We start from the raw sequence: 19365 nt of genomic DNA, 5'->3' as shown, positions 1-19365 counted from the left end.
ACAATTGAATTAGACTTTGGGACTCAGTGAATGACCACACCGCAAAACAACTCCATCTTATTCCCCAAAGTTATTCCTGTCTGTTGTTGAGTCGTGAGTGTTTTCTGGAAACAAATTAAAAAAAAAAATCTACAGAAAACAGCAATATTATTTTAACCTGCTTCCAATAAAACTAATTTGTTTCCAAGGCCATAGCAAGGATTTTAGGAACAGTGAGGTCATGAGTGCAAATTCCTCCAGCCATGGCCCCCATCCCTGCACCACCACCACCACCACCACCACCACCCCACAAGAAAATGTTCGATTACACACCAAGACACTCACTGAATTTTCTTCCACATTTTATGCATGTAGATAGATAGATAGATAGATAGATAGATAGATAGATAGATAGATAGATAGATAGATAGATAGATAGATTGCCAGAAAGAACACTGAAGACATGACTTAAATGTTTGTAGCCATTGTCAAGTCAAGTAAATTCAATTCATTAGCCCAAAATCACAAATATGCCTCAAAGGGCTTTACGATCTTTACAGCATATGGTACAAACCATATGCTGAGGCCATCAGTTTGGATAAGGAAAAACTCCCCCTTCCCAGAAAAAAAAAGAAAAAAACCCTTTACGAGGGAAAAGGGAGGAAACGTCAAGTCCCTCTCGTTTCAAGAATGTGAAAGTGTGCCTGATGGTATCTATGAGGAGACGACAGAATAAGACCGCAGCACCACAGTGCAGGAAAACGAAACTGGATTCTTTAGTATGAAACAGGTGATTTGCAAAATATTTGACCACAGAGGCAGATTTTTTTTTGGATTGTTTCAAAAACGACTTTTAGGACTCACTTCCAGGCAAAAACGACTTTATCAGATTGGGATCTTTGCTGTGTGACAGTTTGTTGAGACACGTTTTGAAGAAACGCCGCCCTTTTTCGAGCTGACCGGACATCTTTGCGTTCTTCTTATGGGATGCTAAAAGCCAAAAGACTTCCGACAGCCGACAAACAAACATGTGGTCCCTCGAGAGGAGCACAAAATTCCCCACGACGGAGACTTTTCAGCTGACATGTGTGTGAATTATTCAGACGCTGGCATTTAGCTCTAATCCGGCGCAAAGACAACAAGCCTAACGAACACGCTAATGATCATGAGGTGAGATATGGGCTGTCTGGGGCCGGTGTATGAGCTCACTCGGCAGCTTAAGCACACTTCACTGCTGCTTTAACGTCACCTGCTGAGCTGTTGCCGTGGCAACAATTGTGTAAATACCACACTGGCACCTATAGCAGCACGGCCCATAAATCCTGCCTCAAACATGTCTCTCTCTCTTTTTCTTCATTGGAGAGGAGCGGGGGGAAAAAATCATCCCTGCGTTTCTACTGTTGGAGCTAAAAGCAGCACAGACAGAGGCAATCAAACTCACCTGTAAATGAGGAAGCTGGAGATACCGAAAATGATGAGCGCTAAGCCAGAGCCCACAGCTACAATACCGAGGACTGGCAGATGACCTGGAAACAGGAGAAGGATTCAGCACTCAGTTGCCTCTCATATGTTCAACAGATGTCCACATTCATATCTTTGAAAAGAAAAAAAAAAAGCACAGCGCTGTGAAAAACACAGCTGTGACTTCCTGAAGCACGGCTCCACCGCATTGACATTCTGTAAACACCAGCAACAATTTCACACAATTACACCACACTGATATATACACTGACTCCTTAAGCCACCATATCAGCATCCTATTGCAGGACGAGCTAATACTCATCATTAGGGAAATATAATTTTTAACACTAATCAACACCAGAAGATGCACTGCATTCATGAAACAGTGAATTGTACATTTCTAACTTGCAGATTTAAAGGTAGATGTGTACAATTTTGGAAATTAACAAAGAAAAAACAGTCAGAAAACAGACCATTTTCCCAGACGACAACCTATGACAATGTCATTGATTGGAAAGAAAAAACCTCTGAAAGTGCTCACGTTTGTGTTCTCCTTCCTCCATATACAGTACAATTAAAGGACCAATCAAAGGAACAGTTCACCGTTTTCAGAATACAGTAGTTTCCCAGAGTGAGATGAGAGGATTGCGATCAGCTGCAGTCAGGACATTTGGCCTATAGTGTTATAATTGACCTCTGTTCACTTTAGATTTGTACATTTTTACTGACCTCATGAAACTAACTTCTCATTTAATCAATAATGTGGCATTCACTTGACCTTTATTTTGTTCACTTTAGGTTTGTACTTTTTCACTGAACTCCTGATATTTACTGGTTGTTCTCATTTAATCAACAATGTCACAGTTTAATTTGAGTCTACTGTAGGCTAATCGGACACAGCGATGCTTTGAGTTAACTGTTGATGTTAGCATGCTAACAATGAAAATGCTAACATGCTGATGTTTAGCAGACAATGCCTGACATGTTCATAATCTAAGTTTAGCATATTAGCATGCTAACATTTGCTAATTACTTCTATATAAACTGTTGGACAAATTGACATTTGACCGAACGGATGTTGCTGAATGAAAGTCAGAGAATCATTATTACAAATCGTCATGCTGCATAGCTAACAAAAATACACTTCGCAACACATCTACAGCTGTCATTTTCGCACACGGTATCTCTCTTGTGAAACCATACACAAACATATAGTGTGAACATGTAATGTAAAGGTAACATTTATGGTTTAGGGGGAGTGAGCACAGGTTTGGTTTCTGTACATGATGGCACCAAACCTGGCAACCCCACTGTGACGACACAAGGCTGCACAAAGCTGTCCAGCTGTTCAACAAAACGGGCAGGATAGAAATAAAATGCAATTTTTAACTTCACTGTCTTACCTGCCCTGCAGTTTGTACACTTTATTATTCTTATTGTTCCTGAGTACTTTACCCACGAGCATGAAGGCAGCAACGGAAAGACAATGTGAGCAAAAACATGATCTGCCTGCTTTATTAAAATTGGTTTTCTTGCGACGTCTGAGTAAAACAATGTCAGATTATTGCAACCTGCTATTTATCTTGCTTATTTTTGACGACAGTAATTGCACTCTTAAGCTTCTCTGTATTGGCTTCTCTTTGTTGGGGATAGCAGAGTTTGCTGTTAATTGCAGTTCTCCAATGCTTATAATTAATTTCACTGCTCTCCTCCTCTTAAAGAGAACTCATGGTGCTATCATCACAGTGGAACAGTGTACAGTATAGTGACCTTCTCCGTTTCTTTACTCTGGAGCTAAGACACTTGTTGTTGTCTTTGTGCATGTTTTCATGTTTTCAAACTGTTAATCATCAATATGTTTCATCAAGCACTCACTGTCCCTGGTGCTGTGCACGACACTGAAGAAGGCGACAGCTCTGCAAATTATTTGCCGATGGCTTCAGATTTGGGACGGAGTCAGATTTATTGCTCCTCCACTCACTATCCCTCGTTCACACCAAAATGCATTTATAATTGCAGCGGTTTTCCTCCTCGGTTTATCATCTGTGACATGTCACTCTGTTTACACAACAAAGACCAATTCTAGCACAAAATACACATTTTCCTTTTACTTCAGGGGAACGTTTGGGATTGAACTCAAGAAAATGAACACATTTGTAATCACAGCATCAGTGGAAATATTACAGGCCCTGAAGAGATGACACCAATAATATAAACAAAGCATTAGCACGCTGTAATATCCATCAGATGATTGATTCAATCTCACTCTAAGTCAAGAGAAAAAAATCTGCCGTTAAGTGTGAAATAATTTAGTGCTGTACATGAACTTCCTTGTCATAATTCTTTTTTCGTGCAGTTTCCTGAAATCAGTGTGCCTATTAGTCAACCTTCAGTGGCTTGCTCCAGAAAATACATCTCTTCAGAGAGAGGGAGAGATGTCCTACCGTCATTGCAGGAGGGGTCGTCTGTGGAAAACACGCAGGGGGGGTTATCCAGCGGCGGGGCCCCGTTGGGCCAGTGGATCTTCTCTGTCTGGGACCAAATGATCTCTTTGATGGTTCCATTGTAGTATGCAACGAGCTGCAAACACGGAAGAAAGTGCTCATTTAAATGGATGAAAGGAGCAATTTCTACTTCCTGTCGTCCATGCTGATTTACAGTGTTAATCATCGGCCGTGCAACCACAGGCAGAGTGCAGGTGTCACCCCGAAGCCGGCCGCTATTCCAACAGGTTCCATCACTTAATGCACTTTCTGATTGAGGGTTTCTTTCATTGGTCTGAAACAGTGAAGCATGTTTCTGGTGTTAACTACAGGTGGGACTAACAGGCGGTGGCTCACCCACTTGTACAACTGGCCCGTCCTTAATGACTGGGAGAACATATAACGTCCTTTCTTTAATTATATCTAATTATTATTATTGATATTTAATTTAACAACAATACACCTGTGCGTGCTGACTGTAAAAAAATACAAACTGTTGTGGGTAAATAATAAGGTATTGGCATGAAAATGTTTTAGAAAAGGATTTAAAAAGTGCCACAATCAACCAGATGTGCTAGTCACCTTGACAGCATGATATCTGTCATTTCTGTTTTAGTGAGACGACCAGCTGGAAGCCGTCAAAGGAAGGCAAACATTAGTAATAAAAAGGTCCAACATTTCAGCCCAGAAGTGAAATCTTGGCACCGTGCCTGGTTTACTGTCCACGTTCTGACATAAACAAGTGTTTACTACAGCACCTGCTATTAGAACCCTTTGCAATTTTAACAAAATAAAACATCAATTCATTTGTTATTGGAACAACAAACAATAATAGACACTAATATATACTAATACTAATACTGATTTTACCAGCTTAGCAGCACATGACATATGACACTGTATCCATTGATTTCCCCTTCATCCGCGTCCACCCACACTCTTTTCTGATGTATTTTTAGCCACGCTAGCTCTGGCCTACCCTGCAAGGCAGCTGGATTCACAAGATCACACAAGATCAAGAGAGCAGAGAATCCATCTCGCCGGGATTCATGTTATGCACTTGTGGCTGAACCACAGCGGTTCGGACTAATCAGCGACCTATGAGGAACTACTGGCAGCTACAGGTGTTGTTGAGGTGTAATGACAGCGAGAAAAGCGACTGTTCACTGGAAAACAATGGCAGCTCCTAAAGGAATTACTGTAGATGATCCTATAGCATCAGTTATCTCAGACCTGGAGAGTATTCCTTCATTAAAACAAGGCTTTTCTTGAAGGAAAAGATGTTTTCGCTCATCCTCTTCGCTCTGACTAGCTTTGGCAAAGGTTTCACTCTCCTTCATTATGTGGTTCTTTAATCTGAATGGTTGAAGTTATGATCGACGGTCATAGATCTAAAATCTAAATAATGTAGGAGCTAACATGCCAATATAATCAGACACAATCATGAGGTAACTTTTTGATATCTTAAAATAATAATGCTCAGGTTGTGATCTCACAACAGGGTTTAAATAATGATTTGAGGTCTTTGCCTCAGCAGCTAAGACTGACGACGTTTCACAGGAAAGCAATTCTGTGACATACAAACATTCAATTGAGCCTGATTAGCATGTGCATCATACCCCTTACCACACAAGCAACGTCTGACCAACATCCTGTGTGTGTGTGTATGTGTGTGTGTGTGTGTGTGTGTGTGTGTGTGATAGAGAGAGAGAGAGAGAGTTACAGCCTCATGAGCAGCATCTGTTGTCCTGCTGTGAAATGTGACTCCGGTGTTTCTAACCAGCGGGAGGAGTTTTGATGTTTTCCACCCATGCTCCAGGCATGTTGTGTCCTCTCTGCTAAAACCCTGACAGCCATCACCCCTGCAGAGGGTCATCAAAACAATGCAGAATGTGATGGGTGAAGGGGCAGAGGGAGCACAGTTGGAAATAGCTGCAGTATTTCAGTTCAGGGGCTGTTTTTACTGCACTGCACTGCCAAAAAAATCCAAGAGTTCACTTCATCTTGTGGTCATTCTAGTGCAGCTGAACAAACGTGATGAGAATACCTAAATCACATACATAGAGGAATACATACACTGTATGCTGAAAACATACATTTGGCTAAATGTTGGTGGATACCTCCACACGACACCTACACGTATGTGATAAGCCAGCCTGGTTAAGTGTCTTTATGAAGAAGGAATGGGTCAGCTACCTCAAAGCTGGAGACTAACTTTTGTCTAAAATATCATTGTATACTGTAGAATTAAAGTGCAACTCCACCAACTTTACACACCTGTTGTTTACAGGTCTTGGGGAGTACCACTGCACATGTGAAAAGAGTCAAGGCTTCTCTGACTCCAGAGGGATCTAATAATAGCAATAACTGCCTGCATGTGATTGTACCAGATTACAATAAAATGCATTGTGGGTAATGAAGGCACCAGGTCTCTGATTGAGTTGCACTGATTTTCATCCTTTTTTTTTTCATGACAGACAGAACCAGACCAAAGAGCACAGACTCATGTGGACAGGGCCGTCATACTGAGTATCTCTTTGTGTTTGCACGTTAATGTGATGTCTTAAAGCACAATTACAATTAACAAACAATTTTACAAAAACCCTATACATCCTTTGTGGAACGATGCCAAATAAGACTATTGCTATTTTTGACACATCAGTGATTTATCACGTCACATCGAAGATATAGATCATGAACATGAGCGTGATGGAGTGCATCTTCTTTCTGTAATTGCTGACACATACAAGCAGTGCACTCTTCCATTTGGCAGATTATTATAAAAGTAGAAAGAGAAATATGGTAGAAAAATAAGAAAGAGTTTACTATGGAAAAAACATGACGATGACAAACAATACATAAAATGTATAAGCAGCCATCCATCAGAGTTTAGTGGACTCATCTTGACGGATGGATATTCCATTTTGAAGCTAAACTTTTTTATGATATTCAGCGATTTGAGTTTGTAAAAGCTGAATCCGGCCTGCAATGTTCTGAACCAGGCTGCTTGCTTCTCGGGTCAATCGGCCGTATGAATCGACCAATTAAAAGCCGGGGATCAATGAGACCAGGAAGTCACGCTTGGCAGCCTCTGAGGACTGCTATAAAATTCTAACTGAAGTCAAATGTTGCTAACCCACTTCTTCTACCCACAGAGAGAGAGAGAAAAGACCTACTGGAGCAGTTCACAGCCGTGTTTCTAGAGCACAACATACACAAATATTTTCATCACACTGTGAGGGAAATTTGAGGTTTTATGCATCTTATCATTACAGAAGTCAGGACCCCGGAATATCTCCCAGATAGTCATATCCATTTGCTTTCATTGCATCAAAGGCCAAACACAAGCAAAGGCTGAGGTTTGAAACTACACACATTTTGCTCAAAAACATTAGAAGTAATTAGAGACACATGAAGTGATTCAACCCTGCATTGTTTTCAGTCAGTTTTATTATTTAGTGTCAACAGATTGATATACTGAGACTGAAAATGACTCATAAATAAGTTAATGTCAAGACGTTCAAAAAGCGGTTTAGCTGACAACAAAGACTGTGTTGTAGGAAACATATTTATGTTTTTCTGTTGATGACTATCATTAGTACTTGTGCAAACATGACATTAATTATAGGAGCTAAATACCACTGACATAAATGAAAAGGCTTTTTATTAATAATGCTCCTCATTTACTTAACAGCCCCGTTCATTCCCAACAATGGTGAAACTTGTCTCGACCAAATAACCTGATGACAAGCCGTCGTCTTGATTCATCCATGTACCAAAAGCTGGCATCTGATGCATTCTAACATTTCTAGTCTTGTTTACTTGTTTTTGATCAGACAGATCCAGACTTAATCCAAAATTTTGCCACTTTTAGACTATTTGATTTGAGTTCTTGTATGACTGCTTGTGCTCATACAGGATTTACTAACTTCTTCAGTTTATATAAAAAAGGTTTTGGGTGGAAATTTTGTGCCCGAAAAATAAATTTAATTAAAAAAAAGCGGTTTTGGTTGTGAAACTCAGGTAATTCTGGAATCAGCACTCGTACTGAAAAATAACATGGTGAGAAAGAAAAAGGTCTGCCGAGTCCCTCCTCATTCGCTTATCAGGCCAGTCCATGCACAACAGAAATGTCTTGATGCCAAATCTATTTATGAACTGCAGCAGCTCTGCCTGACAATCTGTGTGCCTCTGGGTGCATTGTTCCACTATCTAACATTACAGTAGAGAAAACACATGAAAATCTGACATAGTTTTGTGTTAAAATACTATAATTATCCTGCAAAAGCGTCCAAATGTTTTGGTCCACTGCTCTGCTCTTACCATTCAATAACAACATCATGTCTTCTGATGAAAGAGACTATGGCTGATGATCACTACCACCACGACAGCTAATCACCCTGTTCCAAACCTCCTGTTTCATGCAAAAACATTGCATGCCACAGGAGACACCTACATCTCTTCACACTACACAGGATCCACAGGAGCTGCTCGTCAGCCTCTGTCGAAGAGGGTGAAAACACTGAACATGAAGAGAATTAAAGCGTGACTTACGCCGTACTCTCCTGTGTCCTGGTCGGTCATCGCCCACAGGTTCACGTCTATATCCCTGGCATTTTTGTGGTCTGTAGTAACAAGTCCCGTCACTCCTAAAAACAAACAAAAAAAAAAATCAAGGGTCTGATGAGCCATCAAGATTGCGTAAGGGCATATATGGTCCTCATACAGAACAAGCAGTGCTCAGTCCATCTGCTCTCATGTACATTTGTGTTGAGTTTTTCTGTCTTTTTCAACTCATAGGCGTCATAAACTTGGATTCTTCGTCCCTCGTTATCAGTGCAGTGTTTTTGCTATACTGATTTCAGGTACAGGCTAACTAATCCAGCTTCTTTTGACTCTGCAGCGTCCCTCCTTTTTTCCCTCCCCTGCATTGTTTTGCAAGTCATCCTTCGAGAGACGTTTTTTTGACATTGTTCCGTGCAAACACAGATGCAAAGAGCATCAATTAGGCTCACAACATCGATTTCTTTGCACCACAGTTTGTAATGGAGCTCTGTTCAAAGAGATAATGCTGAAAATCATGGCAGCATAGCCTCTAGCATTATTGTGTTATAGTCTCTACTGATCAAGTGTAGCTGGAATGACCTCTAAGTAGAAGAAATGCTTTGACTGAGCACTAGTGGATATTTGAAAAAGCTTTTTCTTCTGTAAAAACCAAAAGAGTCCACAATAATGAAGTGAAAGTTTATTATTTTCAACACGGGACTATTTTCCTTGTTTTTTTCCCATCATGCTGAGCAAAACGACCCTCCTCAGTCCTTTTAACATGAAGCAACAAAATCCCATTGTTCTGCTTCTTCCAGTGTGATGTGAGAGCAGACGTGGCAGCCAGCAAAGTAAACAAGGAAGTGTGTGAGCACCCACATCAAGCATCAAATGGACTATTTACTGGAGTGCTGTGTGATAACTGTTCAATGACGCTGTAATTATTGTGTTGAAAGGGTATATTTTAATCGCATTTTGGGGTCAATGGTGCTTTCCGATAACAGCGAGCTGGGACAGCCACTTGGCCTCTCTGCATGTTTATTGGAGAGCCCTGTTATCTGAGAGGAAGCCATAGCTTTACCGCAGGTGGAGGTGGAGCCTTTGACACATCAAGTTAACATTCTGCACGGGGTCACGTCCACGTGTATCCCCATGCAGCTGCAGCTTAGGAGTGTTTGACACACATCAAAGGTAGCACAGTAGAGTGTACTTAAACAATGAAACATATAACAGATTACCATAGCCAACAATTTATCTTTTAAAAACCTCCTTTAATGTATTAAGAACAGAAGCAATGAAAGGCAAAGTTGGCCAAAACAAACCAAAAAAACTTTAGCTCTTCGATACGAGATATTATATCCAACGGACCAGATATTATCTCCCCGTGTTAAATATCATCTCACCTATGGACGAGATATCATCTCCTCTGAGATATTATGTCCTACAGAAGAGATATTATGTCATAAGTAGGAGACATTGCCTGCTTGCCAGTTTTTACAAGATGAAACAACGTTTGCTTACCCCAGAATCGGCGGTTCTGCGTCCTCATTGTAATGTTAATGCCGTCATTCTGGGCTCCACCATCTGCCAGCGTTTCCTCCAAGGCTTTGGCGTACAGCACAAAACCATCATAGAAGCTGCCGGCGATGTAGTCCATCTGCAAGGAGAGAGACCCAATTTTGAACATCCAGCAACAGGGAGAATTTGTGCAGTACACACAGTTATAATTAAGGACCTTAACGATGGAATAAAAATAAATAAACATGTAGGGGAGAAAATGCGTATCCTTCAGCCAACATTCAAAAGCATGCGCATGTGAAGTGATGTCATTTTGGCCAGTGACAGCGCCAAATACCTGCAAACAAATTAAATAATCGTTTTTCTTCAAGGTAGCCTGCAGCCTTATGTAAAGTCCCATACTTAATAGCTGAGATGAAAGCAGTAATAAAAGAAAAAGTATTAACTGCGAACATCACTGTCAACATCATTTATCATTAACTGCTGACAATTACGCAGCACGGTGGGGATTTTTCCCCACAGAATATCTTATAAAAGATTTAAGAGGCTGTGATGCTGCTGAGAACGCACAAGGTTTTCATAGGCTATGAATTACCAGTGATGGCTCCAAATGCACACCGAAATCCCTCTGAGCTTTGGCATGGAGTTTCCTCTGGAAGTCTTTGTACTCTGGATTATCAGGAGGCCGGTACGTTATGACGAAAACAGACTGCAGGAGACACAGAGAGGGAAAAACATTAAAACAACTCCGCATGAGATGTGAGGATTAGGCATCCTTGAAACATCCATTGTCTGAAAACCTTGTGAAAACACATTTTTGTGCATTTCATGTTCTAACTGTTGTATAAAATTGCAATGTACCATGCTATCTAGTCTTGTTTTCATCCTTAATCTTTAAAATAATTCAAAGATTATGCTAATGGAGAAATGTTTGACACACTGTATCCCTGTTTTGTCTTGGTTTTAGCAGTCAATAATGCTAAGGCCTCAAATTCCTACCTCCCAAGTGTCTGTTTACAATGCAACTGTGTTATAGTCAGTGCCGGAATTATTTGAGAATGAGTCACTCTAACATGAAAACTAAAATATAACATGATAAACATAGAAATACATTCATGTATTGTTCAGTTATCACTGTCAGGTTTTTTGATTTGGAAAATGTTGGTTGTAAAACACCACATGAGTACTGACAGAGATGTTTAATGTTTGACCAAGTGACCTTTGATTCTGTTGATATACCTGCTGCAATCACAAAAACAAGTTTCAGGCATTTCTGTGAAGTTTCAGACATTTCTGCTCTTCACTGGAACGGCAAGAGATGGTTTTTCAACCCCACCACAAACTTCCACAAGCAATTATTGCTCCGAAGGAAGCATATTGCCATAATGAGCCCTGCTATGGCTTGCAGACAAATTATCGCCTTGCATGATCAGCAAAATGAGAGCCAAAGTGTTGTTCCCCAGCCAAGGTTAGGAACAGTTCATATTCAGATGAACAGATATGGAGATCACTGTGTTCAATGCTAAAGCTGTTTAATACCAACACTGGAAAGAAACCCCATCAATTACTCATGAAATCATGTCTCCAATCTTAAAATTGCTTTCTTCTTGAAATAAGCCCAACCCTTAGCAGTACCATGACACAAGCTACAACTTCATGAGCGTGTGGAGGCTGATTCAAGCAGCTTTTGAAGAATGTTTCGACTAATGTGACAAAAATACTTCAGTTGCAAATAAAATAAGTAAAAGTGGACATCCTTAGTCATTGCTTTCACATGCTTTGACTGAACAAATGAGAATACTTGATTATTATTAGCTTGCTGTTACCTAATAAACATGTCAGAAGAACAATTATTAGGACTTAGAGGGTATTCTAAATGTGCAGGGACGAAAGGTGGAGATGTGTGAGGAATTATGCTAACACTAAATCACCTTAAAGTCATGCAAATGGATTGCAAAGGAGGTCATTCATTTGCATTAATTTCTAAAGTTAATGTTTCAACTGCATTTTAAGCATTTTGTGCATCCATTATGAGAGAAAATGCCATAATCAATTTAACATTAGGCTGGATTTATGTTCAGAAAACCATTCTCCTTCGAAACTTTGTGAACGTTGAATTCAAGAGAATTAAGAGAAGCCGGTGTGACATTTAGGGAGATAAATTAGACGGCCGACACGTCTGTACCTGCTCTCTATGTCACAGTGCACTAATTTGTAGGGCTAAATGGCTTCCTGTGAAAACACATCCCCTCATTCGTTAATGTCATGCAAGAATTTCACTCCTTAAAGTGGTCGAAAGGGTTGAGGGGTCCTTGTCATTTGGGAGACTCTATCTGTCCATCCATTGGCAACCATGATGCCTCCAAAGATGGTTAGTCAATGTGCACTTAAGCTTCTATTACATGTCATTACCATAAAAGCTTCCCCTGATTCTTATTTAAGAAACACCTTTCAAGTGATACTTGTACTTAATCAAGTGATTCTGACAGTATTTGAACCAGCTGTCAGTTTTCAGCTAGATTTAAGGACTTACTGTGTGACTCAGTAAGTAGACTCTGATAAAGACTGGGATTTAGAGAAAAAAATGAACAGCTAATTAAATATCTGTTGTCAGAGGCACACATTTCTCATGTCAAATAGTGGTTCTGGTCTTTCCTGCCTCCGACTGAAGCGGGTGAAATTGTGGCAGTCTACGGCCATTAAATCTACAAAGAATCTGAATACAGTGATCCAGCTGGCTGCTGGGGGTGTTGCTACATACTGTATATGCGTGTCTATGTGCATGCATGTGGATGTCATGTTCTGTGTTCACGGTACCTTAAAGACCTTGATGGGATCGGCCCAGTCCGAGTCGGAGTTCTGCCACGGTTTGCGATCTGCCAGGCTCTCTGCAAACACGTCCAGGTAGAAAATGGCGTAGCTTTCTGGGTCCTGGATCTCGGTTTGAAACAGTTTCATGATGTTCAGGAAAGTCTCCAGAGGGCCGCAGATGTATACAACTGCAGACAGAATAAGGAGAAAAAAAAAACAAGATGTTTATCTCAATCAATCACTTGCTTCTTCAGAATATTGCTTATTCTAAAACAGGTCAAGAGTCTCTGGAATCGAGTCTGATTTTTCTTCATTCTCGTTCAGCAATCTGCATCATTTTGTGCTCACTCAAGCACTTCATAAGTACATAAGAGCCTGGAAGCCCACTGGTCTGGGGCTGGAGGGTGAACTGGAGCAGTGGGAAGAGAAAGTAGTAGTTTGTGGGCAGAGGTTTACTAGCCTCTATGCTTGTAGACATGCTCCTAGATTTGTTGTTCGCCCCGAATTTTCTCTTAGCTTGCTCAATGTTGATGCTCTGAACCTCAGCTGTGACTTTTGTTGAGTTTCAAAACATCCGCAGTGAGCTGGGAGAAGCTTTGGAGGGGATGTTGAGGATACAACAAAATCCCCTCTAAAGCAGAAATCTGAAACTTCTTTTAAAGATTAAGATTTTTATGTTACACGCATGGTGCTGTAATACATGCAGACCTGCACATTTACTGTGGCTGGATTGGAGTTGTGAGACACCTTTTCCACCATGTTTTGGAGTTACACATGTTGAAACAGCATAGCAGGAGCAGTGGATAACACGCTCTGGTAGCTGAAGCACATTTTGACATTTGCAATGTCTGATTCAAATAGATGGCAGGGTTTGACAAAATCTGCTGCATATGCAAAAGTGATGCATCTATCAGAGGCAGCAAAGAAGCCAAAAGTGAGACAGAAATCACTCAAAGATGAGGGTGAGTATTGGTTGAGGGGACTTCGAGCAGTGGGAACAACCAAAGGAAGAAACGGGACTGAAACCAGACTGACTTGCCAAGAAAAGAAACAGCACCAGTCCTTTCAGAAACTGCACCAAAACAACATGTTTACATTAAAGTGGTGAAGCCCTCCAGCAGCTGTGGGTGCAAAGGACCAGCTCAAGCCGGGGTGGAGGGACTTTAATACACTGCTGGTGGTGCTGCTTAAAACTAAAAAAAAAAAAAAACAATAAAAAAACTAAACCATGGTCATTCCCTGACCATAACCAAGTCCTTATTACTGCAACCATGACAACCAACATCTCCTATCCTTTACAACGTAGAGCATTAATTGCAAACCAAGTTTTTTTTGTGCCTAAACTTAACCACATCTTAAGCACAGCCGTGTGAGAGCAGAAAAGGCTTATCTGTGTCGTTCTGGAGGGCATGGGCTAAAAACGTCCAGACAAACTGAGAACACGTTATTCCAACACAGAAATACTCATGAAAAATTCTACATTCACAGCAACCTTTTTTTTCCCCTTTCAACAGAATACGTCATTGTTCTCAATGCTCAAATGTTGTCTAAGCAGAAGCAGCAAAACAAAACATTCCCCGTCATAAAATACCCTATTTTTGGGACTTGACATTTTTGGATACAAACATGAGCAGAAAGTTAAAGATGTCAGCTTTAAACTCAGCGAGCAGGTAGACGCTGTCTTGCTCAAAGACACGGCAACACTTCACGGTTGCAGGAATCGAACTTGAGACCTCTGTTAGAGGCTCTCACAGCGTCTCTGCCCACTACCTTCGTTCTGCCACCTACACCCTCCTGCCGTTGAGTCATGAATTTAAAAAAAAGGTAGAGTTATTTCCATTCGCGGCGTATGCAGCGAGCGGCTGCTGCCAGCTACGAGGCAGTCCTCCCAGTTAGCAGACATTTCCTCATGTGTTAGACCAAAGTCGGCTGCTGCTTAGACCCCAACTCTCACCTCCTCCAACATGGTTCACCGTGCCAAGTAGCCCCGCTGTCTCCTGGACCGCTCCCAAAATAAATGTGCTGCACAGCTGGGGGAAAATGTCCTCCTGTGTTGTAGCAGTCGTACAGTACACGGACCTGCCAGGGCTTTACTTTACACAAAAGCACATTAAAATTGTTTGGTACAAGTTGTTCCACCTCACACTCCAGGATGGTAATCAGCCTTGATTCTGCTCTAATCTCTCCACTGCAGAAAATCTCCTTCTTGTACAATTTAGCCCTTTCTGAAGTCCAAAACTCACATCTTCACGAGACTAATTTGCTTGAATAATTTTACATAAACACACTCAAGTCTTATTTTTACCTCGGCCGCATTGTTTTAAGTGCTTTCGTCTGATTTAGCAACGTATCTCAAACACTTGTTGACAGATTTCTAAGGTCGAGCCAAGGAACAAATGCTTTGTGTTCTGATGTCAATCCAGGATTTTTAAAAGGATTTCTCAGCATTGCACGATAGTCCCGATTTTCTCATGAACTGCTGCTCTTCTGAAAACTGGCACATGATGCACAGCCTGTGATTTTCTGTCACTGTGATACTGTTTGACGCTGCCTCAGATCTGAATGTCAATTCAAATCTGCAAACATCATCTCTTATTAAAAGAGCCCATACAATAACACAAACATAGATAACAAATGCATGAGCTCTCAGAGTGCTTTCTCCATGATAACAATGCAGTCTGCCATGTTTCAAGATAATGACACTATTCAAACCGAGGGAGCTGTGCCAAGGAAAACACAGAAAATGTAATAAAACATTGAATTACCTCACCTCATAAAAGCAAATAACTCCTGAGAGCTGAATAACAGGCCATATGAGTCTGTGTTTATCCACAATGCAGAGTTTATCTTACCTAGGTCGTCTTTAACGGCCTTGTGGATACCCTTGTGTAGCATTAAGGGACTTAAAATGATCATCTCTCTTTCTCCCTAACGTTTGCGCTGAAATAGGGAAACAGGCTTTTACTGTATGTTCTCTGGCCCTTCAGCCTGGAAACACTTGCAGACAGATCTGCAGTTAGATATGGTGATCCTCATTAGGGCATTTACAAATGTAGTGAAGGGTTCGGTGTTTGGTTCTGTCAGTTAATACTGTGTCTGTGCTCTTACTGTTTGTGTGTATGTTGCTTGAAACATTGTAGCACTGCTAAGTTAGCCAGGGCTCCCTTGGAAAAGAGATTTTGAGATCTCAATGGGATGTAGCTGATTTAATAACAGTTTAATAATATAACACTAACAGAACTCACAGGAAACACAAAGAACATCCTCTAAAATGATGCTGATTCAAACCTAAAACCTGAAAATGGAAGGAAGCAGTTTCCTCTTGCTTCATTAATTTAGTAGTGAGTGTGTATAGCATCAAGTAAACAACAAGATGGTTTGAATTAAAACAAGTGAAACAGACTCACTTCCTACAGCAGATTGTTTCACACGTAAGAAAATTAGAGTTGAAGATTTGTCAAAATTAAGATTTTGTTGCAGTTCATGCAGTTAAGGGCTGTATAACAAACTCTCTGCACCAGTGGAAAAGTCATATTCCTGCACCATTCATTCTCATAATTTAGACTCTTAATTACACTGTGTTTGGTTTGTAAATTGGGCCATTTCACTGCTGAAAATAATAGATAATCAAGATAATCACATGCAAGCACACAAACAGAAAGCAAGCCAATTCCTGCGCTCAACACGTTAGTGTTGCCTTCTCGATTGGATTTTGCTGGATTTTCTAACACGACTGTGTATCATGTTCGTCTTTTAGCTGAATCTTTTTCAGAGAAGATTATCCTCCAGTTCTTTATTTTTCATGCTCTAATCTGTCTGGGGGGCTTTTACTGCTCTGTTGTAAAATGAAGACTTACAGCTTTGCATAGAAGACTTAGCAAAACAGAATCCATGAAAGCAACATGTAGTTCATCTAACCCTCTGCCATTGTTGCTTCCTGGGAGCGAAACAGCATTGCTGGCACTACCTGAGCTTCAGTGTGAAGAGACACTCTTTTCATCGCTCACTGGGAGATACAAACTACTGCTATATGTACTTGAAACAGAAAAAAGGAGAGGCAGCACAGCTTGATGTGTTCTTCCACTCACACGGCTGAAATTTCTCCCTCTTGTGTGCCATTAATGGACTGAAAAGCACCAAGGCGAGAGTGTCACTGGGCAATGTGATGGGAGCTGGAATATATTCACAGTGTTCAGAGTACTGGACTCCACACCAGTACTGAACAGGTCAGAGAGCCATAAAGATGATTATGTTTTAGTTTTATCCGTGCACAGTTCTGCATCCACCTCAATATAATGCACTCGTGATGCTCACAGCATTCAAATATTACATTTAAAAGAAAATCAACAGTCACATGTCTTCCCACAAACAGTGTCCCTATTGCTGTGTTTAATTCACAGAACACACCATGCACAGTTTGTACAGGGACGAATTCTTTGGTAGAAAGTGGTTTCAGTGAGAACTATTGACAGTAAGGTGCCCACAGAGGAAAATGATTTCTTTGGGGTTGGAACTGAACTTTTAAGTAAAAAAACACAGTTCTAAAAAAAGAGTCCTGTAACACATTCTGAGCAGTAAAATGTGCTCAGGTATGAAGACTGGTCTCTGTCAGAGTGTTAAGAAAATGAAAATTCCCCCAAACAATAATGAAACAGATTCTCATGCTTTTGGATGATCTGAAAGGTTACAAGCTCCTCTAAAGGATAAGAAAATACATCTCTAAAATGCATTGCTGCATCAACTTCAGCTGTGGCTTTCTGAGGTGTTCACACTTTGGAGCATTTGAATTCTTTCACCTGACAACAGCCACATCCTATGACTTTACCCATGGCTGGATTAGCAGGTTGGGGTACACAGAAAGAGTTATTGTTCGCTGTAAAGTCCGCAGTTAATTAAAATATCCTCTTTCTTGCTGAGCCAACAGAGAGGAAGAGTAAAAGAAGAAAACTAATTTAGTAGTAAAAAGATTAATTTCATTTTTGATTTGTTTAGTTCTAACTAATCAGTGGAAGAGCTGTATACCTGTTTCACCTGTGGTAGCAGGAGCAGTTAACTTTTCCCATGATTGAACTAACTGAAGTCTGTAATTGGACTTGGATTATTTTTGTGTTGCCATCTTTCTGGCTCGGGAACATGATGTCCTCAATGTTAATCCCCCCAGCCGATGAAGCTCTGATTGGCTTGATTGTTTTCAGCACCTCTAGAGGTGTGGCTATAAGGAAAGGTAATGTCGGTTGTGGGTGAAGTTGCCTTTTTGTTTTTAGTGAAATATTTTTACAACTATTAGGTGTATTGCTGTTTTATTTGGTGCACATATTCCAGAACTTGTAATAGCTTTAAAATTGTGATCTATTAAAGTTAAAGTCAGTCACCATTATGGCTCATGGCCAAATGCAACTAATGACACTCCATCAGCCTCAGCTATGCTTTTTTAGTGCTAATTAGCAAATGTTAGCATGCTAGCATCCTAACCTAAGATGGTGAAATTGGTAAAAGTTCTACCTGCTAAACATCAGCATGTTAACATTGTCACTGTAGGCATGTTGGGATGCTGATGTTAGCATTTAGCTCACAGCTAAGTAAGTCTCACAGAGCTGCCAGCATGACCATGGACTCTCAGCATTGTTCCGTGCAGTGATTTAGAGGCTTGGAGCCTCAACAAGACTGGCCCACAAAATCACAGTACACAATAATGCAGGACCTGCCTTAGTTGATGTTGTGCTTGACTGGTACAAATTCACTTACAATGCTGCAATTAGTCAAACTCCCAAATAAGCACTGACATGCAGTGATCCTGCGACTTTTATGGCTCCAGAGGGTCTGGAGAGTCTGGGCGTTTGGTAATGAGCTTATCTATTGTCGCACATAAAATCAGAATTTACAGAATCCAGTACCTCCAGCTGTCAGTGGGAGTAAAAAGGAATGCAGTGAAGTAACACCAGAAAGCTTCACAACACAAACCTTCAGTCAGTGTACGTGGTTGCATCCCACATCTGCATTTCCCAGGTACTGAAATGAGGAATTTGGGGAATTGGAGGTGGTGGAGGGAGGGGTGTTTAACTCTGCAACAGCATGCAATTACTTGGTCAGCTGTCAAAAATCCAATGATGTGTGGCTTCACGTTAAAAGCCCCGGTTTTCCTTTCCCACCTCGGCTCATAGCCTCTTGCCGTTTGAACCCAGTCGGCAGTCAGGTGACACAACAGAGCCGATAGCCCGGAGGTTATCTGCTGGGATAAAAGTGAGCTGAATGCCGAGCCAGGACAAGCCCTGACAAAACCATTAGCTTCCCTGACCTCCAGCTCACCGCGGCGAATCCATAATTCATCTGGGAAGGGGGGGATGTTGGGTGGCATACACCTTTCACCTCTTTCCATTGCTGCCGCACCGCCCTTTAATTACCTTTACACTGTGTTTATTCCATTATTTGTTGATGCCGTTACTGTAACAACAGATTAAGAGGTTTCAAACTGTTTGTTTCACAGTGCCAGAAAGTATAATACTCCAAGATTTACTGGTTGGAAGCGGTTTTTGCTGCGAGATGTTGAGCTGGTTCCAAAAATGATTCC

General features: G+C 40.9%; 1 protein-coding gene across 1 annotated transcript in view; it reads right to left on the bottom strand.

Annotated features, from left to right (window-relative positions):
- Positions 1–19365, bottom strand: part of LOC121622940 (atrial natriuretic peptide receptor 2) — a 56108-nt gene that overhangs the window by 33007 nt on the left and 3736 nt on the right. Inside the window, exons 2-7 of the mRNA XM_041960020.1 lie at positions 12804–12985; positions 10582–10695; positions 9990–10125; positions 8478–8572; positions 3885–4020; positions 1421–1505 (exon numbers count right to left, since the gene is read on the bottom strand). Of these exons, the coding sequence (XP_041815954.1) occupies positions 1421–1505; positions 3885–4020; positions 8478–8572; positions 9990–10125; positions 10582–10695; positions 12804–12985 (748 nt within the window). The remainder of the gene's footprint in view (positions 1–1420; positions 1506–3884; positions 4021–8477; positions 8573–9989; positions 10126–10581; positions 10696–12803; positions 12986–19365) is intronic.

The sequence above is a fragment of the Chelmon rostratus genome, chromosome 19, assembly GCF_017976325.1.
Source record: "Chelmon rostratus isolate fCheRos1 chromosome 19, fCheRos1.pri, whole genome shotgun sequence".
Classification (NCBI taxonomy): Eukaryota; Metazoa; Chordata; class Actinopteri; order Chaetodontiformes; family Chaetodontidae; genus Chelmon; species Chelmon rostratus.
The sequence above is the reverse complement of the archived record's forward strand: the minus strand, read 5'-3'. Positions and strand labels throughout refer to the sequence as shown.